Source organism: Corylus avellana, chromosome ca3 (assembly GCF_901000735.1).
Source record: "Corylus avellana chromosome ca3, CavTom2PMs-1.0".
Lineage (NCBI taxonomy): Eukaryota > Viridiplantae > Streptophyta > Magnoliopsida > Fagales > Betulaceae > Corylus > Corylus avellana.
Window position 1 is genome coordinate 9,315,952 of NC_081543.1, and position 27,231 is coordinate 9,343,182.

Sequence of the window (27,231 nt, forward strand, 5' to 3'; positions counted from 1 at the left end):
ATTGAATTTATGTGAGGTTTAAATGAATTCACAAATTTAATAATTGATCTATTGAATTGTAAAAAAAAAAAAATGGTTGTGTAACATGTTATATTTTGTTTTTACAATAATTGATTTAAGAGGGGGTTAAAATTGTCATTGTCAATAATTGTGAGATAGAAATTGAAGTTTTGAAGGTTATTAATTAGATAATAACTTCTATAAGGTCTTGGTACAAATTAACATCTTTGTGCCCTCCAATGAGGGCTTGCCATATCAGCGTGGAACAGCTTAAGCAAAATAAACAAAAACACTAGATTTTTAAATTCATATTCTTAAAAATAGAAACCCTAAAAAAACCTATTTCCCACTTTTCTTATTCATCTACCCAAACCTACCATCCACGCCCATCAGCCACGACTCCGATCAGCCCTCATTTTTTTTGGTGAAGCCCATGAATGCAACAAGAAGAAAGCTGAAAGCACGAACATTGAAAGAAGTACCAAGGTTAGTAATATGCTCCAGTCCATTGCTGATCAATGAATCAGCAGAAAGCAAATATAAGGCAACCAAAAATGGTGACTTTAGAAAGATAACACAAAAGGCAAAGAAATTTTTGTTTTTGCAATATGCTTGGCGCTTGGTGACAGAGAGAGATAACTGGTGTGGAGGAGTGTCATGGGCGGCGTCGTGGCTGTCCAGCATTGCCTGGGCTGGCCGGCGTTGTCTGGGCTGACCGGCGTCGGCTGGTGACAGGTTTGGGTAGATGAATAGGAAAAGTGGAAAATAAGTTTTTTAGGTTTTTTACTTTTAATAAATATGAGAAATATAAATATAAAAATATAGTGTTTTTGTTTATTTTGCTTAAAGTGTTCCTTGCTGATTTGTCAAGTCCTCATTAGAGGGTACAAATATATTAATTTGTGCCAAGACCTTATAGAAGTTATTCTCTATTAATTATTATTATTATTAAAAAAAAATATTATTATTATTATTTTAATAAATGAAACGCTTCCGTACCATGGATAGCTTTCATCTCAGAGATTCTAGAAGCTTCTTCATCCCTCAGCTCTGGAACTTTCTACACTCCTCTCGAGTCTCCCCGGATCTTTCCCCTTCTCCACGTCTTCCTCCTTCATATAAACCCCCAAGCCCCTCCTTTTCAAAACCCAGAAAAAAGCAGATAACAAAACTCCATAACTCTTCCTACAATACCTGCAATTCCTGCAATGGCGTCCTCTATTGCTATCAGAAGGCTCACCGCCCCAACCCTCTTCGCCAGGCTCGTCAACCCAAGCCGCTCCGCTTCCATGGCTCCCTCTCTTTCACGCTCTTTCAACACCAACGCCCAGCTCTCCGGCTTCGACGAGGACGAACGGTCCGTAGATGTCGACCGCCGCTCCGACCGCTCCATCGCTAACCGCCGTGGCCCCGGCTTCTTCTCTGGTAGTTGTTCTCTCAGTTCTACGTTTATTGTCTCTTGAATTATGGTTTGTCAAATTTTTTTTCTTTCTTCTATATTTGGTTTTCCGCTCACTCTTGGTTTGAAATTTGAAAATGAAATTGCAGATGTGTTGGACCCATTTTCTCGGACGAGGAGCCTGAGCCAAGTTCTGAACCTCATGGACCAGTTCATGGAGAACCCATTTGTGGCAGCGTCACAAGGATTGGGAGCCGGGTCGATGCGAGGGTGGGATGTGAAGGAGGACGAAAACGCTCTGTACATTCGAATGGACATGCCCGGGGTGGGGAAAGAAAACGTGAAGGTGGGGGTGGAGCAGAGCACTCTGATTATTAAAGGTGAGGGGGAGAAAGAAGCGGAGGAGGGCGAGGAAGGAATGAGAAGGTACTCAAGCAGGCTCGATTTGCCTCCGAATCTGTACAAGCTGGACGCGGTGAGGGCGGAGATGAAGAATGGGGTTCTGAAGGTGGTGGTGCCGAAGGTGAAGGAGGAGGAGAGGAAGGATATCTTCCAAGTGAAGGTTGAGTGAGTAATGCTGTGATGGTAGAGTGCTTGTGCTCTGTTTTTAATGCTGTAATGGGAGAGTGCTTGTGCTCTGTTTTGAGTCTTTTTGTGTTTTTTTTTTTTTTTTTTAATGTTTTTTTTGGTCGGTTGTAACTTGGTCTAAGTGGGTAAAATGTCATTTTGGTGAATAAATAGGAGTCTTGTGAAGTTTTGTAATTGACCCTTTATATGGCTCAATTATCAATTAGCTGATACTTAAGCAGATGATTTGAAAAAAAAGAAGAGGTAAAAAGATAATTTCTCTGAGCATTTCCTTAAGTAGGGATTCTAACATTTATAAGGCTTAAGTTATGCAATTCAATTCGCATGAATGAGATGAGTGTTAGCATTTGATTGGGCAATTAACGTAATTTGTGGTGGGGGTTAGCAGAGATTGGAAGCTCTGTGGGTAACTCAACCAGGAACACATCGGAAAATTCTTCTACCAAACTCGTGACCGCAGCCAGAACTACCTTTGTAGAACCACACTCCTTGCCATATAATAGATACACACAATCCGAATCGAGCATCTCCTTAATGAACTCATGCTTAGCTAGCAATGTTTGACTTGCCCCTTTTGAAGGTTTGGAATCTTCATTTGGGTTTGGAAGGAGAGTAAGTTTGACATTATCCACCAAAAAGCTGTAGGTGTTCTTCCTCCAGTCATGATGAGCATTCCGATCATATTGCCATGGCCGTCCGAGTAATAAATGGCATGCATCCATGGCCACTACATCACACCATGTTTCATCTTTATACTTATTTCCAATTGAAAAATTCACAAGGCAACGTTTGGATACGATTACCTCGTTTTCTTTCTTAAGCCACTCCAAACGATATGGTGCAGGGTGTTTCTCCGTCCCAAGACCCAATTTCCGGACCGCTTCCTCCGCTACTACGTTCTCACAACTGCCCCCATCAATGACAAGCTTGCACCCTTTGCCCCTAATTATGCATGTTGTCTGAAACAAATTATGGCGCTGGCTATCGTCGCTCTCCACCTTCCGAGGTGTAAAAAACACCCTTCTAAGCATTAATAGAGGGCAGTTATCTCTGGTAACAAATTCCTCTTCCACGTCACCATAGTCGTCAAATAGTGCTTCGTGCTCATCCTCATCGCCCTGCTCTTCAAAGGCATCTCCCGAGTCGATGAGTAACCCCTTACCATACTTTTCTCCTTTGCAACAATCCACCATGCGGTGGCCCGGTTCGGCACACTTGAAACATTTAGGCCCATTGGATGTTGCAACTCGGGGCGGTGACCCCATGGTGGTTAGGGTACGGCCTTGGTTTGGGGTGGTAGTGGTTGTGCGCGCCGTGAAAGGCCCAGTTGACCGGTTTGTGCTGCCCTTGGGTCCTCGACCAAATCCTCCAAAGGACCCTCTAGATGCTGTCCTCTCTAGCAATAGTGCTCTTTGGTGGGCTTCGGACACATTAGAGGGATCAAAGAGGTTGAGGGAATCTTGAATTTGTTGGCGTAAACCTCCAATGTAGCGTGACACTAATTGGTCGTTTGTTTCGGCTCGAGTGAGGTACTTGTAAAATTCTTTTGTATATTCATCCACGGACTTCGATCCTTGGCTCAAATTTTGTAGCTTTTGATACATGGTTCGGGTATAATTGTATGGTAAAAAGGCCGGTTGCATATGCTTCAACAGTTTCTCCCACCTGTCGATTTTCTTCTTGCCTTGCTGCTCTCTTGATTGCTTCAATTGTTGCCACCATGCCGCTGCTTTCCCTCGGAACTTGGTTGCTACCAAAGAAACTCGTCGATCTTCGGGCACCCCCTTGAAATCAAGAATTTCTCCAATTGCCGCTACCTAATCCAAAAATTCCTCGGGTTGAAGACCCCCATGGAATTGTGGAATATCGAGTTTGAATTCGCTCTCCCATCGATTGGCATGGGTTTGTACACGGGGTTGGTGGCCATGTTCTCGGTGCCTTGCAAAAGGGTTCCCAGCTTCATTCTCCGTACCTTGTTCATCTTCCCCATCTGAGCCGGGCGGTGAGGGTTGGTGGCGACGCTCACGGTGGAACTCCAGATTGGCCAATCGAATATTGGCGGCTGCAAGTTGCGCCCTCAATTCTGCAATTGTGTCCTCCATAAGTTGCCATTGTGCCGCCGCTTGTTCTCCACGAACTGATTCTTCATGTTCATACACGTTCTCCAAATTTGCATAGTAGTTACCCCTTCCTCCTCTTGTGTTTGGTGCCATGGAAAGAAACTTGGGCTCTGATACCAACTGATGCAGCGATGGATAGTAATGAACAAGAAAAACCAGTAAGTAGAAGGGATAATTATTCCTAAGATTGTGAGACTATCACAAGAATCAAAGAAACCTTCTCAAATCAATAGATGCTATCTATGAATTTAAGGAAAAGTAATGAAGAAACTCAACTCTGAGTATTCTTATTGATAAAACCAAATAACAATCATAAACTAAGTTTGCTAGAGGCTATAAGCATGTATTTATACCCTCCAATACTCCTAATACTACTAAAATACGGAATAGGGACTTTCAAAACCCTAATCCCAACAAAACAAGGAAAGAAAATTGTTTTACAGCGAAATAAATGCGGAAAAGAAACATAGGCGCCCCGAGTGTGCTCGATCGCACTTCCAGAGACGAGGTGCGCTCAATCATGCGATCGATCGCCGAAACAGGGGCTATCGGTCGCAGTTCCAGGAACTCCATTCTCCAAAACAGGGGAACTGCGCTCGATCGCAATCAGGGTGCGATCGATCGCAGTTCCAGGGACTACTTTTGCTATGCGAGTCTGAGATCGTGTCGCCATCTTCTGGGGCGTCTTCACACACTTATCCATTCCCGTCTTCTTCATGAAGTCCCATACACTTTGGTCTACATCAGAAGCTTGCTCGGACTTTGCATGAATCTTGACAAAAAACTTGTAGCATACATTATATCTGGCCTACTGTTTGTTAAATACAATAAACTTCCAACAAAACTTCGATAATCACCAGCATCAACCTTTTTTTCTCCGTCATTCAAACTGAATTTCTGATTGGTATTCATAGGGGTCGTCATTGGGTTGCAATCATGCATTCCAAACTTCCCAAGAAGATCACTTGCATACTTCTTTTGAGACATATAAATTCCTTCATCACATTGCTTTACTTTCAACCCAAGAAAATAACTCATCAAGCCAAGATCTGTCATTTCAAACTCACTTATCATAATTCTTTTGAATTCCTCCACCAAAGCAACACAATTACTGGTGTAAATAAGATCATCTATATAAAGACACACAATAAGTACCTCACTAGCCCTTCTTGTTTTGACATACAAGGTTGGCTCACTTTCACTCCTTTGGTACCCATGTTGCTCAAAATGACCATTAATTCGATCATACCAGGCCCTTGGTGCTTGCTTTAAGCCATAAAGAGCCTTTGTTAACCGGTACACTTTCATCTCCTTACCTTCCGCCTCATAACCTTGTTGTTGCTGAAACAAACACTTCTTCATCCAAAACACCATTTAAAAATGCTGATTTGACATCAAATTGATATACACTCCATTTATGGTTAGCAGCTACAGCTAAAACTGTTCTAATGGTATCAAATCTAGCTACTGGAGCAAAAGTTTTTTCAAAATCAATACCTTCATGCTGCATGTAACCTTTTGCAACTAGTCGAGCCTTGTACTTCTGAATGGTGCCATTTGATTTGTACTTAATCTTGTAGATCCACTTCAACCCAACAACTTCTCTTCCATTTGGCAAATCCACAAGCTCCCATGTCTTGTTTTTCTCCAAAGCTGTAATTTCTTCATCCATAGCAACACACCATTTTTTGTCTTGAACAGCTTCTAGAAAGTTTCTTGGCTCATTTACCTGTGTAAAATGACATCTTTCACCCTGCTCATATATCTCTCTCAAGTCCTTCAATCACCTTTCTTGGTGGTGGTTCAGGTGAAGAGAAAGATGAAGAACCTGAAGAGCTAGATGGGCTGTTTCTAGGTGTGAAAGGACTTTAAGGATTAGATGGGCAGCTTTCACCTTCATGCTCCACTATCTCATCCACCAAGTTATCATCCTCTTGGATTGTCAAAGGAAAATGTTGTTGCTCATTCCAATTCCAAGCATTTTTCTCATCAAACAAAACATCATGACTAACAATTAGTTTTTTTGTGAGAGGATCATAACACCGATATCCTTTAGTATCCATGCTATAACTCATAAATATGCACTTCACACTATGGTGGTGTTTGGCAACAGGGAGGAGTCAGCCTAGACACTGTACATTCTCGATAATAGTGTTTTGTAAACATAACCCATCAGTCTTCCATTTATGAAATTACACTCTTGTCCTTCGTTTTCTTCCCCCTTTTTTTTCCCAGCACACGAACTCTGCCCCCAACCTTCGTTTTCTTCCCCTTTTTTTTCCAGGCACGAACTCTACCCCCAACCTTTGTTTTTTTCCCCTTTTTCCCAGTGCATGAACGCTTCTCCCTCACACAATCTCCCCTGCGAGCCTGTCGCACTTTCACCCCCACCCCCAAATCTTCATCCTCCGGCCACACCTTGACGCCAACCTCTTCATAGGCGACACCCACCTACCCCGGAAGTCGATTGGGGGGGTGAGGAGAGGATCATCCATACATTCATTGCAATTAAGCCTCACCCAGGCCTACGCCAGTCATGTTACCATGAAAGGATCAACCAAAAAATCAATAAAAACCCTTACAAAGTAACAAAGAGCGTCTTTCTTCTTAAGATTACTACGTACATCGTGTGCATCACTATTTTCACCCTCAGTGGCAAAACTATCCCACTGAGCATGAACAGATTGCTTTGAGTCCCCAAAAACGTCATCCCCAGAGGCAGAACTATCCAACTGGGTATCCCTATCTAAAACCCCAGGAATCTCAACTCCCTCGGAAAAAATCTCCAACTGGGTATCACCATTTTCGCCAAAACCCACCGAAGACTGCCCCGCTTCAGTGAGATGTGAGTCAAAATCAATTCCTTTATTTCTCTAATTTTCTTTCATTTTTTCTATCTAACCAAACAAGGCAAAATCAATATGCAGTACACAAGCCAAAAATCTATATGCATAACCTTCGATCATGATCTTATGCGTGGAGCCGTGGCTGGAGGTCTTGCCCACCGATTCCGGCGTCTAGCTACACCGGCAGAACGTACTGTGGATGGGTGAAAGACGGAGCGCAACAGGGGGGGAGGGGGAGACACCTGTTTCGTGTTTTGGGGATTTCCATGGAAAAAAAAAACACAAAAAGTGTGAAGAGAAAGACTCCTGTGGATGGGTGAAAAACGGAGCGCAGCAAGGGGGGAGGGGGAGACACCTGTTTCGTGTTTTGGGGATTTCCATGGAAAAAAAAAAAACACAAAAAGTGTGAAGAGAAAGACTCCTGTGGATGGGTGAAAGACGGAGCGCAGCAGGGGGGGAGGGGGAGACACCTGTTTCGTGTTTTGGGGATTTCCATGGAAAAAAAAAAACACAAAAAGTGTGAAGAGAAAGGCAAGGACAATATGGTCAAATTTCCCTCATATTTAAGTTGAAAATTCTTACTTTGCTGGACAACTGGACAAAAAGTGAACAGTATCTAGGTAAAACCCCGTTGCCAAACGAAGCCTATTATCTACAAGTTTGTGCCTCTTTTGAGAAGGAACATAAACATAGGCAATGCAACCAAAAATCTTAAAATGAGTTACCTTGGCAACACAATTACCGGTATAAATAAGATCATCTACATAAAGACACACAATAAGTACCTCACTAGCCCTTCTTGTTTTGACGTACAAGGTTGGCTCACTTTCACTCCTTTGGTACCCATGTTGCTCAAAATAACCATTAATTCGATCATACCAAGCCCTTGGTGCTTGCTTTAAGTCATAAAGAGCCTTTGTTAACTGGTACACTTTCATCTCCTTACCTTCCACCTCATAACCTTGTGGTTGCACTTCTTCATCCAAAACAACACACCATTTTTTTTGTCTTGAACAACTTCTAGATAGGCAGTGTCAAAACACAGATTTTGAGGATTTTCTTAATACGTCAGTACAAGTAGGGTTTAGGGTTTTTCCTATATATAAGTATGCTGTAACCCTAAATCATTATGTGTAAAAAATACAGCCACCTATCTGTGGATGTAAGAAAATTGCCGAATCACGTTAAATCTGTGTTTCGACTCTCTCTCTCTTTTCGTTTCTATATTGTTCATCAATTATTGTGCACGGTAACAACAACATGCATTAAGAGGAAAAAAAATAAAATAAAATAAAAAATAAACCCATAGAATGTTTTGGTTGATTTTAGGAAAAATTCTCTTTTCTATTCGTGACTCTTATCCTCCGTTACGGTATACATTGATTTCCTCTCTCAAGAACTTGCATCTTCTCTATATTTTGTTTCAATTAATGAAAAATTAGGACTCTTGTTCGTATACCCAGAAGAGGATTTTGGTGGATGTTGGAAAATTGGTAGTGAGAAACCGAAACCCCACCGAGTATTGAGTAAAAACTTAGGTTATGTTTGGCAAAAGGCTGGACTGGAAAGAGGACACATGACCCAAAACCCCCAAAAAAAAAATTTACACTTTTTCTCTCAAAATTAACTCTAACATTCTTACTTTTTACATCAAATTAATCATTTTTTTATTACTATTCAAATAAAAAAATTACTACAAAACAAATTTTTTTTTCACTTTTTTATACAAAATATTCTTACTTTTTTCTCTCACATCAATCAAATCTACTACAGTACCGATTAACTTTCTAAGTCCATTCCATTGCCAAACATAACCTTAGTGTTTGATGGGAATTGATTTGTGAATAATTTGTGATGAGGAGGTGTTATAGTTGCTGATTTCGGTTTATGGTACTGCCCATGAAGATCTATGGTGCAAGTAATGAGAACTCCGTAGAATTTTGGTTATAAATGAGAACTCTACACACTGTTTTGGTAAGTTAACCAAGTCAGTGCTTCTCAAATTCTTTCAGTACTGATGTGAGAATGCATTTAACTTGTGTTTGTGTACTATTATGAATCTCTTGTATTCTTATCATTACCATGTATATTGTTATTTAGTTAAACGTCAAATAAATTAGTTTAGATTGATTCAAATCTGTTGGTTCTGGTTGAGTATGATAAACATGAAATAGAAATTATATATTTGAGTAGAGTGGGTTATATTGGTGTCTTTGTGTTATATAAATACTAGATACATGAAGATTTACGGAAAATTTGGGGATATACATTAAACCACAGAATAATAAGTAGAAAGGAAAAGACATAATGAACAAAACAATTTGTAAGGAAATCCTATATACTAAGAAGCTCAGCCCCTCTAGAACCTGAGATGGAGAAAATTAAACCTACCAAATTCTTTCATAAAGATACCAAGCAATAAAATTCACTTGCAATATTCCTTAGCAAACAGTCAGTATGAGTGATATCCTTGCAAGTATGAGCTCTCAACATCTGAGTTTTGACTTTCCATGTCAGGATCTGCAACGACTCTTGCCCCTCCATCCCTTGTCTGTTTTCTCCACTTCATTTTCCTCAGCCAATGCTCAACCAACTTCACAGCTAGACCAATAAAAATCACTCCCAAGGAGCCACAGCTTACTACTATTAGCATCACAAACAACATATATGTCCCCTCATCATCCTGCGGCATGACCACCCATGTGGCTGCAACATAAGCTGTCGCCATGAATGCAACTGACACCCACATGACCTTGTGAGCAACCGTCAGCAGTGCCATCTGTGCCTTTCTTCTGAAAGGGATGATGCTGACAAGAACGATTACTATGGAGAGAGAGGTGAACAATGCAATGTTGTTGCTCACCTCAAAGACCTTGAAAGCAGTTATTCGGCCCCCTGCCGTCCCATTCCTTCTTCCATCTCGGTCATCAACGCCGCCATGAGGAGGACTGATTCCAGCAGAGAAAGTAACCGTTGCAATCAAAATGGCAACTAGTATTATGGTGTTCCTAGCATTTTGTAAAGCTTCCATGTATATTTCACCCTGCCTATTTCGGTGGCCATTGTGAAACTCACCTATCCTTTCCCGGTGCCTTTTCTTAACACGTTTGTGTTGTTGCAGATTGGCTGGGAATGTCTCCCAAACTTGCTGCTGTGGCGATGAAGTTCTAGAGCTAGTTCCGGGGCTGATTCCGGCCGGCGAGTTCTTGTAACCAGAAGAAACAAATTCATTCATAATGGAGATCTCCAATCCACCATTTATGCCACCGTGACTGGTGAATCTTTCTACTTCCGGCGAGCGGGATAAGAGTTCGATACTTCTTCTGCCACCAGCTTTAACAAACGTGGCTTCAAGACGCCGATTCTCTCTGCTGTTCTTGGCCTGGTCGAGGATGTCAAGTGCTGTGAGTCCTTTGAAGTTCCGAGAATTAATCTCCACTTTTGTTTTGTTGATCAAGAACTCTGCCATCTGAAACAAACGTGAAATTAGTAACGTATCTGTGAAGAAAGATTCAGACAGTAACACAGGGAAACCAACATGCATGAAATTCCCAAAAAAGTAAATTTCCGTGAAATTCCAAAAAAAGTAAATTTCCAAATCATCGCACTATGGAAACCCCTTCCAGTTCCCTCACACTATTCACGATTCATTTTTCCAAAACAAATCAAAATCAAAACATTTTTACATTTTTATTTTTATATTACATAATTTACTTTTTATTACTCTTCAAATAAAAAATAAAAACAAATTACTAAAAATATAACTTTTTCACTTTTATACTAAACATTCTTACTTTTTTTTTCACATCAATCCACGTCAGCTACAGTATCAAACGGAAAATGGTGGAAAAGGGTTTGTCAAACACTCTTTATCTAGTGTTCCTAGTCTTAAAAAAGAAAAATTCGCTTGCACCCGTGACCATCAGCGATTTTGCCGTCAAAACCTCAAACTTTTAATTTTACAGGGTTAGTATCTCAAAAAATTCTCTTTTAAAGTGAGAAATTTCTTGCTGTATTGACATTGTAAAAATTAAAAGTTATAGAAGAAACTTCAGTTTAGCTCTCTGAACTTTCACACAATTTGACAAACCCTCAAACTTTCAAATCTCTCACTTTGGACCCTTGAACTTTCAATTTCTCTCAATTTGGACCCATCCGTCATATTTTAAACGTTACATGACGTTTATACCCCTGAATTTTGTATAAAATTCCAACTTTACCCTTAAATTCCAAAATGTTTTTTTTTTTTTTTTTTTTTTAAATTTAAAAAAAAAAACGAAAATCAAGGATATTTTGGTATTTTTTTGTATTTTTAATTGCTAAAATTAACGGAGGGGTCCACATTAAGAGAAATTGAAAGTTTAAGGGTCTAAATTAAGTGAGAGATTTGAAAGTTTGAGAGTTTGTCAAATTACGTAAAAGTTCAGGGGGGTTAAACTGAAGTTTCCCCAAAATTATAAGTTATGATTGCAGAAACGCAGAGGTTTGAAAAAACATTAATTTTTTGGGAAAACTTCATTAAGGATCCCCAAATTTCCACCCGTTTTGAAATACCCACCTGAACTTCAAAATCTCTCAATTTAGTCCCATGAATTTTCAATTGCTCTCAATTTGAACCCTTCCGTTAATTTTACCCGTTAAAAATTCAAAAAAAGACCAAAATATTCCTGATTTTTGTTTTTTTTTTTTTGTTTTTTAATTAAAAAACGTTTTAAAAGTTGAAATTTTATACAAAAGTCAGGGGTATAAACGTCATGTGACGTTTAAAATCTGACGGAGGGGTCCAAATTGAAAGCAATTGAAAGTACAGGAGACTAAATTAAGAGATTTTGAAGTTCAGGGAGGGTATTTCAAAACGGGTGGAAGTTTGAAAGTACTTAGTGAAATTTTCCTTATTTTTTTCTCACCTGATGGCGGCCTCCAGAAACTGCAAGATGTAAACAGGTGTTACCATGATGATCTTGGCAGTGAATGAGATTTGTACCGTTGCAGGTATGCACCAAATACACAAGGGCCTGGTACTGCCCATGTATCACAGCAAGGTGAAAGACTGTATGGCCCTCACTCGTGGCATGGTAAAACGACGCCCAAGCGAGCAGCACAAACTCTTCAAGCACCGAAACTTTGCCATTCATTGATGCCATGTGCAGTGGGGTGCACCCATTGCTGTTATATTGCAAAGCCAGAGCCACGTCATGCATCAGGAGAATCCTGACTATCTCCCTGTGCCCTTCAATGCAAGCGAGGTGCAATGCTGTGTCCATGGCGTCGGCTGTTCTCTGCTCAATAATTCCTTCGTTTGCTTGAAATAAGCTTATCAATGTCGACGTGTCGTTTGCCTTTATTGCCTCTACAAGCCTAGAATCCATTTCAATTCCTTTGAGAGAGAGAGAGAGAGAAACAACCTGCGAATGAAGAAGTTGTGTTGATGAAGACACGTATATATAGGGAGTTTTGTCAATGGTGTCTTTAGATGATTTGAAAATGATAAAGAAATTGAGGCAAGAGAGAATCTTCTGTACACGTGCGTGTGATGGTGATGTGATCATTGTCAAATTATCATCTTCCTGGGACCTTCCTTGAATGTTTTATGGTCATCTTGCGAGTAGGAAGTGAGTCGAAACTGTAACAGAATTTGATTGATGAAAAAAAAAAAAAAAAAAAAGTAAGAATGTTTTTTATAAAAAAGTGAAAAATTTTATTTTGAAATGATTTTTTTATTTAAATAATAATAAAAAGTGATTGATGTGATGTAAAAAGTAAGAATGTTGGAATTGATTTTGAGAAAAAAATTTTGAGATTTTGAGTCGACTCCGGTCCGACGCACACTTGGCCATGGTTTTTTGGTTTAGAAATGTAGATTGAGCTGCTTCAACCCAGAAGTTTCGACATGGTTGCTGTACGTGACATCGGTGTGGGAAACCATGACTTTTGTGTTTTATCTTTTTGTCTTCCACTTGCCAAGAAATTAATGTTGGGAAAAATGGGGATTATGATTAATCAAATAAAGTTGGGAACGGTTGCTCTTGTCCACCATGGGAAACTTCTCTTTAAAGTCTTTTTAAGGCAAAGTCGTATGCGTTTATATTGGGTTTGTGTTTTGGTTTTTATTATTATTTTTTATTTTGGGTTTTGGCTGATGATAACAATTAGGACCGTTTTTAAAGTTACCACTTACCCCATTAAAGTTTATTCAATCCCATTAATATATATATATAATGGGATTGAATAAACTTTAATGGGGTAAGTGGTAACTTTAAAAACGGTCCTAATTGTTATTATCAGTATATATATGCAATTTTCCTTCCATACTTTTAGGGGTGAAAAGACGGTTACTTCTAAAACTGTGAACCATAACCCTGTATTTAATAATTGGTTAGTGGTTAATAAAATAGTTTTTAACCACTTTTTAAAAGAAAAAAATAGAAAGAAAAAAAATTCAAAACGTATATATATATATATATATATATATATATAGCAGTTAGCGGTTAGGGTTTTTTCAAATTTTAAAACCGCTAATCACACCGTCTAGACGGTTGGCGATTTTTTTTTACCGCCTTCGAAAGCTGTTAGCAGTTAAAACGGTTAACCACTAACCACCGGCTATTTCAGCCCTACATATTTCTGCAATCCTAAAACTTGTATGAAATGAAGTACCATTTTTTGCAATTTGAGTATTAGGCAGGGGTGTTAATTCGTCCAATAAGCCAGTAACTAGGCAAAATGCTCAATAGAGAAAATGCTAAAGATATACTAAAATAGTGTCTACATCATTGCTAATTCACCAATGACGTCAAGTTCATCCAAACGACGCGTTGTGAGAACTGAGAAATACCAAAACAACTTATCATGTAGCAGCCTGTCCCACATGTGTGTTTTAGGGGCCAACCAAAACGTGTTTTTTCTTCTTGGTTTTTTCTATTCAATAAAAGGGGAAAGGAAATTGCTACGGTCCTTCTCCTCTTAATTTCATTGGATAACGATGGAGTGAAGTGGGAAGCCGCTCATTTAATAATTTGGTGTGAACAGAAATTTGCACATTTAGAAGTGGGAGTGCAAGGCCATAGTCTGGCCATTTAATGAAGATGCGAGCTTTGTTAATGGCTAAAATAGTCAACAATGTCTCACCTTCAAGAATGAGAGAAGAGCATCCGTTGAAGATAGCTAGATTGACAACAAGGTGGGCAGGGTGCCTCCCGGACGGAGGCTTCCATTAGGGGCAACCATTTGGAGGAGGCGGCGATGAAGTTATCATTGTGGTCACTCAATAGTCAATACAATAGCAACAATAGAGAATTGAGGTGGATAGCCACATCAAAATTTGTCTTTAAGAGAGTTGTTATGAACTTATCTAATGCCCTAGCTTAAATAAAGCCGCTAAGCGGAATAATCGTATATTTCACGTGGCATTACTACAATACTCTTTTGATTCACACAGTGAGAACTGCATATATTTATTTTTTTCTTTTTGAAACCATAAACTCACTTTTATAAATTACACCGAACTCCAAAGCTTTAAACTGAATACACTTTATATAAAATATTGTAAATTCAATACAGACAGAAAGACAACATTTTCATCAAACAAAATGCCACATATGGCAATCTATTATCTTAGTAAGCTCTTTGCCTACAATGATCGCTTCTGTAAAATTGAACAGTTTTACAGGTGAAAAACAACGGGTTCACGGCTTAATAAGAACTATTGATCCATGTTTGTGTGTAACATAAGCGCATTCTCTGAACTTTCTTACTCTCGCTGTAACACCTCGAAAAATAAAACTGTTTTTAAAATATAAAATATGTTTAAAAAGGGTCTGGCTTGCATGCGGAAATGAAAACTACCGCATGCATGTTGTAGTACTTACGGTTTTCTACGGTTTAAAATTAGGTTTAAAAAATTAATAATAAAAAATATATTAAGACTTAAAAAATTATAAAATATTAATAATTAAAAAGCTAAAAATATTTTTTTTAAAAAAAAAGGGGCGGCCGGTTGGCCAAGGGGGTGGCAAGCCACCCCATTTTTGGCCAAGGGGATGACTCCAGCCACCTCCAAAAGGCCAAAAAAAAAAACACAAAAACAAAAAGGTTTGGGTTTTGGGGGGTGCTCCGGGCCTGAGAATGGTTTCGGCCACCCCTTGCGGCCGTAGGGGGTGACCAAAATGCCGGACCACCCCTATAGGCTATGAAGGTAGTTTGTCCACCCCCAAACCGGCCATGGAGTCACCCCCTTGGCCAATTGGCCACCCTTTTTTTTTTAATATTTTTAGCTTTTTAATTATTATTATTTTTTTTATAATTTTTAAGTTTTAATATATTTTTTAAACCTAATTTTCAATAGTGGAAAACGGTACCATTTAAAAATACATCTAGATTTTAAAGCATTAATTATATTTCTTCAAAATACTCTTGTGACTTTTCTCTCTCTCTTAAAAAAAAATAATAATTAAAAATAATCCATCCTAGAGATTGATCCTTGGAGTTAGGGGCAGAACCACCTTATGGCTTCAGAAGGCTTGTGACCCCCCAAGCCTTAAGGTGGCCTCCCAAAAAATAATTTTTTTATAAAATTTCCAAGCTGATTCTCATTATCTTCTATAGGTATTCTTGGTCTATTAAAATATTGGAATTAATCAATAAAATCATTCTAGTTGTTCATCTTGACAACCTACCTATGACATTCATGCGAATCATAATGTGGTTTCTTGGCAGTTTATTGGTTCCCTTGGCTACTCAGAGCAAGAAGGAATATGATTCTCTTCAATCCAAAATGGATTGGAGAATATCCAGTTTATGGATAGAATTTCTTCTTAAAAATTTTTAAGCCACAAATAGGACAAATGTTTACTAACTAAAAATAATAATAAAATATTATTTTAGATTTAAATAAAAAAAATTATAAAATATTAAGGGTGGGCCCGTTGGGGGTGGCCGGACCACCCCAGTTAGGGGCTGGGGTGGCAGAAGCCACCCCAGACCGGCTTCTGAAGAGGATCCTATTCCTTCTTGCTCTGGAGTAGTCAAGTTAAGAAAAACAAATTAAAAATTAAAAATTAAGAGGTGGCCGGCTACCCCAAACCGGACACCCCTTAATTTTTATTATTTATTATTATTATTATTTTAAACTTGGGATATGGGCATTTTGAAAAAAAAAAAAAAAGTCAGAATGATCGAATTATAACAATTTAAAAGTTTGGAGACAAATGTCACTTTTTAAACATGGGAAATCAAAGTGTAAATGGATGGATAGTTCAGGGGGTAAAATGTATTTTTCCCCTTTTTTATTTGAATAATAATAAAAAAGTGATTGATGTAATGTAAAAAATAAGAATATTGAAGTTAATTTTAAGAAAATTTTTTTGAAATTTTGAGTCCGGTCCGACCCACTCTATTGCCAAACACAGCCAATGGCTTTTTGGTTTAGAAATGCAGATTGAGCTGCTTCAACCCAGAAGTTTCGACATGGTTGCTGTACGTGACATCAGTGTGGGTAACCATGACATTTGTGTTTTATCTTTTTGTCTTCCACGTGCCAAGAAATTAATGTTGGGAAAAATGGGGATTATGATCAATCAAATAAAGTTGGGAACGCTTGCTATTGTCCACCATGGGAAACTTCTCAGGCAAAGTCGTATGCGTTTATATTGGGTTTGTGTTTTGGTTTTTGTTATTATTATTATTTTTATTTTGGGTTTTGGTTGATGATAACAATGAGGCCCGTTTTTAAAGTTACCACTTACCTCATTAAAGTTTATTCAATCCCATTATATATATATAATGGGATTATATATATATATATATATGCAATTTTCCATCCATATTTTTAGGGATGAAAAGACGGTTACCGCTAAAACTGCGAACCACAACCTCCTATTTAATAATTGGCGATTAGTGGTTAATAAAACAGTTTTTAACCACTTTTTAAAAGAAAAAAATAGAATAGAAAAAAAAAAAAATCCAAAATGACGTAGTTTCATGTGTGTATATATATATAGCGGTTAGCGGTTTTTTTCAAATCCTAAAACCACTAATCACATCGTCTAGACGGTTAGCGATTTTTTTTACCGCCTTCAAAAGCTGTTAGCGGTTAAGACGGATTGTCAAGGCTTGAGAGCTATCCCAATTGCTGACCAGGGGTGGCCGGACCACCCAATGGCCCTTGGGGTGGTCCAGCACCTCCTAAACCTAAAAAAAAAAAAAAAAAAAAAAAAAAATTGTTTGGCTCTTGGGTTGGCCGGACCACCCCCAAGGGTTCGGCCATCCCTTAATTTTTTATAATTTTTTTTAAAAAATATATATAATATTTTTTTAAAAAAAAAAATTTATTAATGAGATAAATGATCTATTTATGGCCTCAGAAGCTTTTTAAAGAGATCCTGGCCATTAACTAGATATTCTCCGGTCCAAGTTCCCTTAGAAAGGTCCAAATCATTTATGGTCCATGTGGGACCATCAATGAATCAATTGCTTGCCATTTATTTTTATCTTATATTGTCTTTACCGTTTGGGTGGGTGCCAACTTCCTTATGATAATTCGATTTCTTGTAACCCTTTTTTCCTTATTGAATAAAAATAATGTTAAAAAGACATGCAAAAAAACAATACAAGTGAGGTTCACACGTACGCCATTACTTTTGGCAAAAAGCAGTAACAAATAGAAATTTTCATATTTCAATGAGATATTATTGATTAGCTTCCAACTTTAAAAGGGAAATCCACTATTTATGCGGTAGTGGATGGGCTGTCCAAAGATGGGCACTTCCTGCCCATTAGTCAACCCTGTTGGGCTACTTTGATAGCCCAAGTGTTCTTCGAAAATATTTTCAAGCTTCATGAGATTCTAAAGTCAATTGTTTGTGATAGGATCCCCACTTTCACTATTGTTTAATTAGGCTTAATAAACTAAATTCTGGTTGGTTTGGGGCTGTTGTTTGGGTTGTCCACCCATTTTTATTTTCATAAAATTTCCCGCTCTCTCTTCCTTTTGGATCATGAGTGGGCTGCAATCCTTTTCCCTTATTTGATTAAAAAAAAAAAAAAATACTTAATTCAATTTTAGCTCAACCTATCATTTTCACGATGATCAAATAAAAATTGTTAATAAGACCATTGGTACGTACATAAAGCATGTGTTCAATGGTTACCATGGGCGGAGTTTAATTTGTTATATTAATACAATGGTTACCATGGGCCGAGTTTAATTTGTTCAATGGTTACCACTATTAAAAATTATTAATCGAGGACAGCCAATTCCTAAAACGTGTCTACGTACTATAGAATAAAAATTACAATTAGTTTATACTTACAAAATATTTGTAGTAAAAGCTTGAATTGTAGCTAACAAAGCTTTCTTTGGCATTTCCTCTATAAAGCTTTCTCTTCAACTTGAAACTTTAGTGGCTGAAAGTTTGATATATGTAGTTTAAGAGCATCTCCAGCAGTTATTATAAATTAGTTTTTTAGCTAAATTTAGCTATTATGCCTTATTTTCTTGCTCCAGCAGTCCTTGTAAAATAAAACTTTTCCTAACAATTGTTACAGTAAATTTTCATATTTGAAAGTTACTGTAGCAACTTGTAAGTAATAATTTATTATATTTTCTCTTTCTTTCTACTTTTTTAATCTTTTATCTCTCCTTCTCTCTCTTTATGGAAAAAGAAAAGGAAATAATAAAAAAATAATAAAATAATACTAAAAAATAATATTTAATTAGGATAGATAGTTAAAATAGATGTTCTGTTGAAATGTGTAGTGAAAAATTAGTAGCTAAAAAAAATAAAAAGGTTGTATTTTGAGTAGTTAAATTGAGAAAGCTCTTGATGGAGATGCTCTAGAATCAAGGAGAGGTTAGAGAATAAAGTTAGTCTCCAAGAACCCAAATAATGGCCATAGGGTCGATCTTATGAAAATCATGGCTCATAGCCTTATACTGCTTATATAGTCTTTGAGAAAACTAAGGGTTAATGAATAAGTCTATTAAGAAATAACATTTTATGAGGCTATTGCTTTTGAACAAGAATAAGTCTCGTTCGAAGGAAACTAGGATTTTATAACTTACCGCATGCAGCATTCAAACGGGATACGACCGTCGTTGTGATAGTGTTTTGGATCCACCTTGATTATCACCGCATTTAAACCACCTTAGAACCTAGTTGTGAGCAGGTTTCCTAGTAAGATCTTGTGAAACAATGTGATTCAGCCCCGTTCGAACCTGGTGCGGTCACCCTTGAGATCGAACCTCCCTATAGATTGAATTTTGAAACCTCGAAGTCTTCTGTCCAAGGTTTTCAGGCGTTAGAGGCGATTTTATTAGAACCTTGCAAAAGTTTCAAAAAAGTAATAATTATGTTTATGGATTCACTGAGCTACAATGTTTTTTTTTTTTTTTTTTTTTCTACACATATGATTGCTTGCTGCATTGTCAAGATACTGCCAATTCTTATAAATCAATAACAAAGTTGGCTCCTCATTTTCATTCTCAACATAATTGACCTTCTTTTCAACTATATTTGTAGCAATTCTATGAACTATATATATAATAGTATTGAATTTGAGATTCATTATGTCTTCATCGGTGAGACCTTGAATTGCTTCCTTTTTATGCCCTTCTGTTTGATATGAATCTTATCATCTTTCTTCTTTTTAGGGAATCAACTTAACATTCTTGAGAAAATAATTGGAGAAGATGATTAAAAACATCATATTATTTTTGTTCTGCTCACTTGCATATTTATAAGTAATAAAAATATGCAACTTCCCAAACAATTCATTTTAATTTTAATTATTGCTTTATTATCATAATACAGGCCCATTGGACAAAGGCCCAAGGCCCAACGAGAATTTCATAGGTGCTCATCCTCACCTCTCATCAACTGCCTCTTTTATTCTCGGCATGGAATTTGGGCAAGAAAGAATTTACAAGGAAAGCATGGTATATTCTATTAATGAACATCTCCAATGGGACCACGACACCTGGCAGACGGTTAGAGGGAACACATTTTATAATTACAAGCTCACTAGTATTCTTCATTGAATTTTTTCTAAAATATTCTACTAACTCAAACATCGGGGTGGTTCTCCACTGACACACAGTGGTCTTCCATCTAGGCATTCTAGATGATATATGATATTTTCTTCCCATGCTGCATTTTTCCACCTTACTAAGTTACTATGCATCATATCAAAGGCAGAATAAAATTGGTCTAGGGTGTGTCGGCAGGATTCGAAGGTTGTTGTGATTATTGAGTTCTTTCGACGTGTTTTTAAAAAGAGCAGTGTTAGAAATTATATTTTTATCCCACAATTATTTTATATGTGATTAGTTTAGCTAACCCTTAGATTTTTTTATTTTTTGTTAATAAAAACTAATCCAATGATTGGTTGAGACTGTTATATCAACATTATAGGATACTTATGAAATAAAAATGTGGTTTATAGCATTATTCTTAAAAATACCGTCAGTTAATCGCATAATTCTTGTCTTATATCATCTTTAGATATTGAAATATATCTCTTTAGATTCGGCGGGGGGCTTGACGCTCGTGAGTCATGACTTGTGTATAAAGCAAAAAAGTAATGCTAAATACTACACTTCTATTCCATCTTTATTTCACTGGGGTTGATGTGCTAGTGTCTACCCCTCATATATATATAAAACAAGGGCTAATCTAACAGTTGATGGACATTGCCACATCAACTCAGTGAGATGATGGTGTAATTGTATTTAGCATTGAGTAATACTATATACCACACTACTATCCTACCACTATCTCACTATGCTGGTGTATCACTGTCAATTCACCCTTAGATCATCACTTGTTAAAAGAAAAGAAAAAAAAAATCCAATTGTGAATTAGCACTATCACGTCAGCATAGTGTAATAGTGGTATGGTATATAGCGTTACTCTTTAACATTACTCAAAATAAAAGGAATTGTTATCTCACAACTATTATACATTGTTGATGTAAAAATGTCAACCAACCTTTGAATTTTTATTTTTTTATAACAAAGACCGATCTAATGGTTGATTGTGACTACTATATCAGTATTGTACAATAATTGAAGGGGAAAGTCTATATATCCCTCTCAAACTACCACACAATTGACAATGTCCTCCCAAACTTTCAATTGTGACAATATCTCCCCCTAAACTACTAAAAATTGTCAATGTTCTCTCCAATAACGAAATTACCCTTAATAAAATAAAAAACAAAAAATACTACAACTTCTAGAAAAAACCTAAAGCTAAAACCCAAAATCCAAGGGGTGGCCAATTTATTTATTTTTTAATTTTTTTAATTTTATTTTTAAAGTCCTTTTTATAAGAAAAAATTTTAAAAATTTTCGATTTTTTTTTTAATTTTGTTTTAAAAAATTTTTAATTAAAAAATTTCGTTTAAAAAATTAAAATTCTTTCATTTTTTTTAAAAATAAAAATCGTTTTTTTAAAATAAATTTTCCTTTTCTTAAATTAAAAATTAGTTTTTTAAAATTAAAATATCGTTTTTTAAAAAAATGAAAATTTTATTTTTATTTTTTTCGAATTTATATGAGTATTTTTATTTTACTGAAAATTTTATAAGGGTATTTTTATTTATTTTTTGTTAACTTTGGAGGACATTGACAATATTTTAGTAGTTTGGAAGGATATTGTCACAATTAAAAGTTTATGAGAATATTGTCAATTGAATGATAATTTAAACGGAGTATGTAAACTTTACCCATAATTAAAACATAAAAAAGTTTCTAGAATTACTCAAACGCAAATACTAAAGGATGTTAGGGACATATCAGTAAATGTCCTTTGTTTTGGAACATTTCTAGTCGTTGATTTTGACTAGAGAAATCCATAGTTCCAAAGAGGAGTTGGAAATTAAGGATCCAAGTCTTTTTTTTATGGTCATTTAAAGTGGTTGTCCTTGTCTCCAAGTGATGCAAGGCCAATGGATGAAGAGTCCTTTGGTTCTTCTATTTCTATACGCCGTTTACTTAGCGTTCAACACCCCCATCCATCCCAATGGCGATGCACAAGAAGATTTTTTTCTTCGAAGATTCCTTTGTTGATCATTTAAGTATTTCTTTAATACCGTTCAATTAGGTTTGAGTGAATTCATACAGTTCTCACCGTTTAGACCTATTATATTAATAGTTTTTAACGAGCATATGCTACTATGATCACGTCTAAATAAAATCACTACAATTACAATTTGCTACTATGATCACGTCTAAATAAAATCACTATATATATATATATATATATATATATATATATGCAATTTTCCTTTCATACTTTTAGGGGTGAAAAGAACTAAAACTGCGAACCATAACCCCCTATTTAATAATTGGCGGTTAGCGGTTAATAAAACAATTTTTAACCACTTTTTAAAAGGAAAAAATAGAAAAGAAAAAAAAAATTCAAAACGACGTAGTTTCATGTATATATATATATATATAAAGTGGTTAGTGGGTTTTTTTAAATATTAAAACCACTAATCACGCCATTTAGACGGTTAGTGATTTTTTTTACCGCCTTTAAAAGCTGTTAGCGGTTAGAACGGTTAACCACTAATTACTAAATTAATCTAATTTAGTAATTAGATTAATTTGTACCATTTACAAAAACTGGAATTAAATTATTCAAATTAAGGTTTATCCAACAAAGCTCCCCTCTATTTATGATATTACTTTTGTGTGGAATATTTATGAAGAAAATGTGACACTTGTTAATGATTTGGTTATATAAAATGCGTTATTGAAAATCAATTTAAGCAAGGCGTATGTTAGAGATGAGTTTTTTTGAAGACCATACTACATAAGCTTCGAGAAGATAGGAGAAGAATAATGAGATAATATACAGCGCTACATAAGGTTAAGGTCTTGTATAAATGAAGCAGCAAAATATATCCCAAGTTTCCTTCCTTTTGTCACCCACAAAGAGTTGTGCAATATTGGAACAAAGTTGCTAGAGATTGAAATGGCATTGGTACCATGAAGGGTTGTATTCCGATGGATTTTAAGGTAATCCTTATGTTGTTAAGTAAACACTAAAGCATGGCTTTGGCTCTCGTAATGAAAATCTTTATGTTTGATTAGTACTACATTGGGTTACACTAATATCCTAATAAGGCTGAATTAGGCCATAACTCGTTAAAGTATATTTCATTACCCTACATTTAGGGATCACTGCTTATCTTAAAAGTTTAAACAAATAGAAATAGATAAATTTAGTCATTAAAGTAATACTTTAATACCATTCAATTAGGCTTGAGGGAGCTCATACGATTCTCACCATTTAGACCTATCATATTATTAGTTTCTAGCGAACATATGCTACTATGATCACGTCTTAATAAAATCGCTCTAGTTGCAATTTGCTACCTTTTTAATTAAAAGAAAAAGAAAGAAAGAAAAAAAAAACAAAACAGCATTGACGTTGACTAGTCAAAAATCAAGTTCAAGCAACAGACAATTAGACAATGACTTCTAGGTTTAAGTCAGATCCATGGAAGACTAAAACAGTGTTTTTAGAAAGCGTGCAATTTAAGTTTTCTCAAGTTTTATTCATCCAAAAAATAAAATAAAAAAAGTTTTCTCTAGTCAAACTTCCCTTCGAGAGTAGATTTAAACTCTCTTTAATAGTTTATATTCAACACTTACTATATTTAATTAAAATATAATAAATTAATAAAATTAGAGTTTGGATTCAAGACTTTTTAGAATAAATGATCATTTAAACATATACATACCTTGATGTAGAGGTGTACATATGAATAGGGATGCGATTATTTGCAATATCTGCAGCCGGATCTTTAAAATGTGAATAACATTTGTAGAGATTTACATTTCGCATTCGCTTCATGTTTTTACTAATTGCATCTGCGTAGTTATTGCGGTTATTCACATATTAGATAATGAGTATTTTGGGCCCATTTTAGTCTCTTGTGTCTTCTTTAGGTCTCTATTAGAGCCTATTTTAAACGACTTTAAAAATAATTTTGATTGCTTTTAAATGTTTTGGACTTGTTTTAACTTTTTTTTTAAGTCCTAATGTTTTAAAAATATATTGATTTCACATGATTTTTGCACGAGTGAACTATGAAGAAAAAAACTTAAAACATAGTAACATAATCCATACCTAATCTATATATATATATAGATATAAAGGATATGCGGTTGCAGTTATAAAATCGCCATATGAATTGCATCCACATATGCTAATAATAATTTTTGCTAATTACATTCGCATCTGCATAGGGTATTTAAGTCCGGTCTAGTAAACGATCCATGATTCCATATTTTGAAAACATCGAATGGACTAGGTGTGATCAACAAGACAATCATTCCATATCCAGGAACAGAAACAAAATCTTTCTTAGTTTCCAACACTGAAGTCATTGCAACCAGGTGCGACAAAAGAATAAAAAAGTGGGGGAAAAAAATAACCATACACATTTATTTTGGTGTAAAATATTTAAAAAATTCTTGTAGTTGAAATAATTTTTCAAGAAAATAATTCCATCTTAAAACATTTTTTGGGGTTTCGGTTGTTCGAAAAATTAACAAATACTTTTTATAATTTCAGTCAATCATATTAATTAACCTGTAAATTAACTTTTATTCATAACATAAGATTATTAATATAAAAAACAAGAAAAATATAAAGATTAGGACTGTAATGTCAGTATTATGAGATAAAAATGTAATTTTTAATATTATTCTTTTATTATATATAATCTGACAAGCTGCGAAGAAAAGAAAAAAATGAATCAGTTAAAGAGGAGTTGTGAAGGATGAGAGTGTGAGAATAAAAGGCATTCGGGAGTGAGATTGAGATCTAATGCAATTGTTTGCCTACATTGCTTATACTTTGGGCAAGCGATTGTAAGAAGACCCTTTTGAGACCTACCTGTTAGGGCAGGTAGGCCTCACAAGGACTCTGCCACAATTGTCTACGTAAATCATTTCACACCTCGTAGGTCATTTTCCTAATCAATCGAAAGTATTTTCAGATTGACCCATATTTTACGTTACAACAAATTACCTTCAAAAATAGAAAGAAATCTCTTTCAAAAACTATTTTAGGCCCAAACAAACTAGTCCTTACCAAAAATCATTAAGGATTCTGGGTGGGTCGAACGTACTCTAAACTCGCATTGACTCATTGACCATAAAAGGATGTCTTCCTTGAAGATGATAGGAAGTTAATAGACACATTCCTCCAAGACACTAAACTGACACTAAAGAGGTTGATCCAACATAACTTCTTTATTAATATTACTTGTTCTCTCTAGCAGATAGTAGAAGCCTAGACCCTCTAGGAAATGGATGCTAGGCTTCTGGAGGCAATTAGGGCAAATGACACCACCACAATGATCAGTTTATTTCAAGCAAATGAAGGAATTCTTGAACAGAAAACGGCTGACTCCATGGACACAGCACTACACCTTGCTTCAAAGCTTGGGCACGTTGACATGGCGTCGGAAATCGTTAAGCTGTGCCCAGACATGGCTGCAGCCGAGAACAAGATGCTCGAGACACCGATATACGACGCTTGCCGCCAAGGGAGTGCCGAGGTGTTGAAGGTGCTTTTAGAGGCCGATTCTAGGGCTGCTTGTAAGCTCAACTCCAAAAACAAGAGTCCCCTTTTCATGGCTTGCAGCCATGGGAATTTTGACGTGGTGAATCTCCTCTTAAACCACCCTGGAGTGTTGCTTGGTTTAGAGGAAACTCATGCATTCGATCGAACTTGTATTCATGTGGCTGCATCCAGAGGGCATGTGGGTAGGCACTTTTCTTTCCTAACATACATGATATGTATATGCATGTACTTATGAGATTAATAAGAAATGAATATCACCAATATATGATTTTTGGCTAAGGTAAGAATATTGGCTAATTGACTTCTTATATTAGACATTTACCAAAAAAAAAAAAAAACTATTTAAAATTTATTTCACGTCAGCCAATATAAAATGAGTTTGAAGAATAGTATTATCATATGAAAATATATTTGTATCTTTATTTATTTTGAGGATAACTTCTATAAGAAATTGGTGTAAACCAGCTCCTTTGTGCCCACTAATTAGAAATTGACAGCTAGGATTATTACACCAACTCAAATAAGATGGAAAACACCCAATTAAATCCACAAAAGCCTGATTTTTTCCCTCTCCCTCTCCTCCTCTCTCCGGCGGCAGCAGAGATCTTGCCGGAGCCCGGCCCACAGCTTGCCGTCGAAGACGACGGAGTCCAGCCTAGAGTTTACCGGAGAAGGCGCCAGAGCCCAGCCCGACGCCGGAGACCAGACCTCTCCGGTGTTCCATCTTTCTCTCTTTCTCTCCGGTGCTCCAATTCTCTCTCTCCAGCGACAGTTGAGATGCTCGTTTCTCTCTCCGGCGAAGCTGAGATGCCGGTTCCTCTATCCGGTGCTCCTCTCTCTCTCCGGTGCTCCAGTTCTCCTTCTAATCGGCGAAGAAAAAAAATCTTGTTTTCTTACATTAATTGCTTAAATGTCTGGTTTTTTCTTACATTAGAAATTTAGAAGCCTACTGGCTAAAAAAAAGTAACATTACCATAAACTATGCAATGGATTAGATAGAATGAGGTTGTTTCCATTTGTACACTTGATGAATGATCTTCTTGTTAACAAAAAGAAATATGCGGCAGCAACTTTCAGATGCTCCTCAACCCAGATATTCGGCAAATCTTCGGGTGTTCTTTTACTCAAATATTTTTGATAATCTGGCTCGTTTTAAAAGCGCATGAATTGATGTGTTTGGTGAGTTGTGGATCACAGCCCGTCTGTTAGCCTGGTGACATGATTGTATTGTGCTCACCTCCATCTTATTGAAATTTCTCTATTAACCTAAGTGGATTATTACAAGAATTGGACAAATTTCTCTGAATTCCCGTTCATGATAAAACTGAAGCGGGCATGGTAAAAGAAGCAATAGAATTGGACAACAAAGAGGGAAAAGAGAGCACTGGGTAGCAGAGAATTTTTTTCCTCTGCTTCCGGTCAGAGAGAGAGACAGAGAGGGTGCACCGGAGAGGTCTGGGTTGGGGTTGGGCTCTTGCGTCTTCTCCTGCAAACTTTGAGCTGTACTCCGGCGTCGTCTCCGGCAATCTATGGGTTGGGATGCACGTCGTCGCTGGAGAGTGGAGAGGGAGAGAAAGAGAGAGAGAGAGAGAGAGGGAGGGAGGGAGACTGGGAGATCACGTCGCCGCTGGAGAGAGAGAGAGAGAGGGGAGGTAGAGGGAAAAAATGAGGGTTTT

General features: G+C 36.6%; 1 protein-coding gene and 1 pseudogene across 1 annotated transcript; one reads left to right on the forward strand and one right to left on the reverse strand.

Moving 5' to 3' along the window:
- The first annotated feature begins 1,059 nt into the window (after positions 1-1,059).
- Positions 1,060-2,225, forward strand: LOC132175776 (small heat shock protein, chloroplastic-like). Its single transcript, XM_059587828.1, has 2 exons — positions 1,060-1,425; positions 1,549-2,225. The coding sequence occupies exons 1-2, from the start codon at positions 1,209-1,211 to the stop codon at positions 1,968-1,970; spliced, it is 639 nt and encodes a 212-aa protein (XP_059443811.1). The 5' UTR covers positions 1,060-1,208; the 3' UTR covers positions 1,971-2,225.
- A 7,180-nt stretch (positions 2,226-9,405) lies between these two features.
- Positions 9,406-12,845, reverse strand: LOC132174040 (ankyrin repeat-containing protein ITN1-like; annotated as a pseudogene).
- Between the last annotated feature and the right edge of the window lie 14,386 nt (positions 12,846-27,231).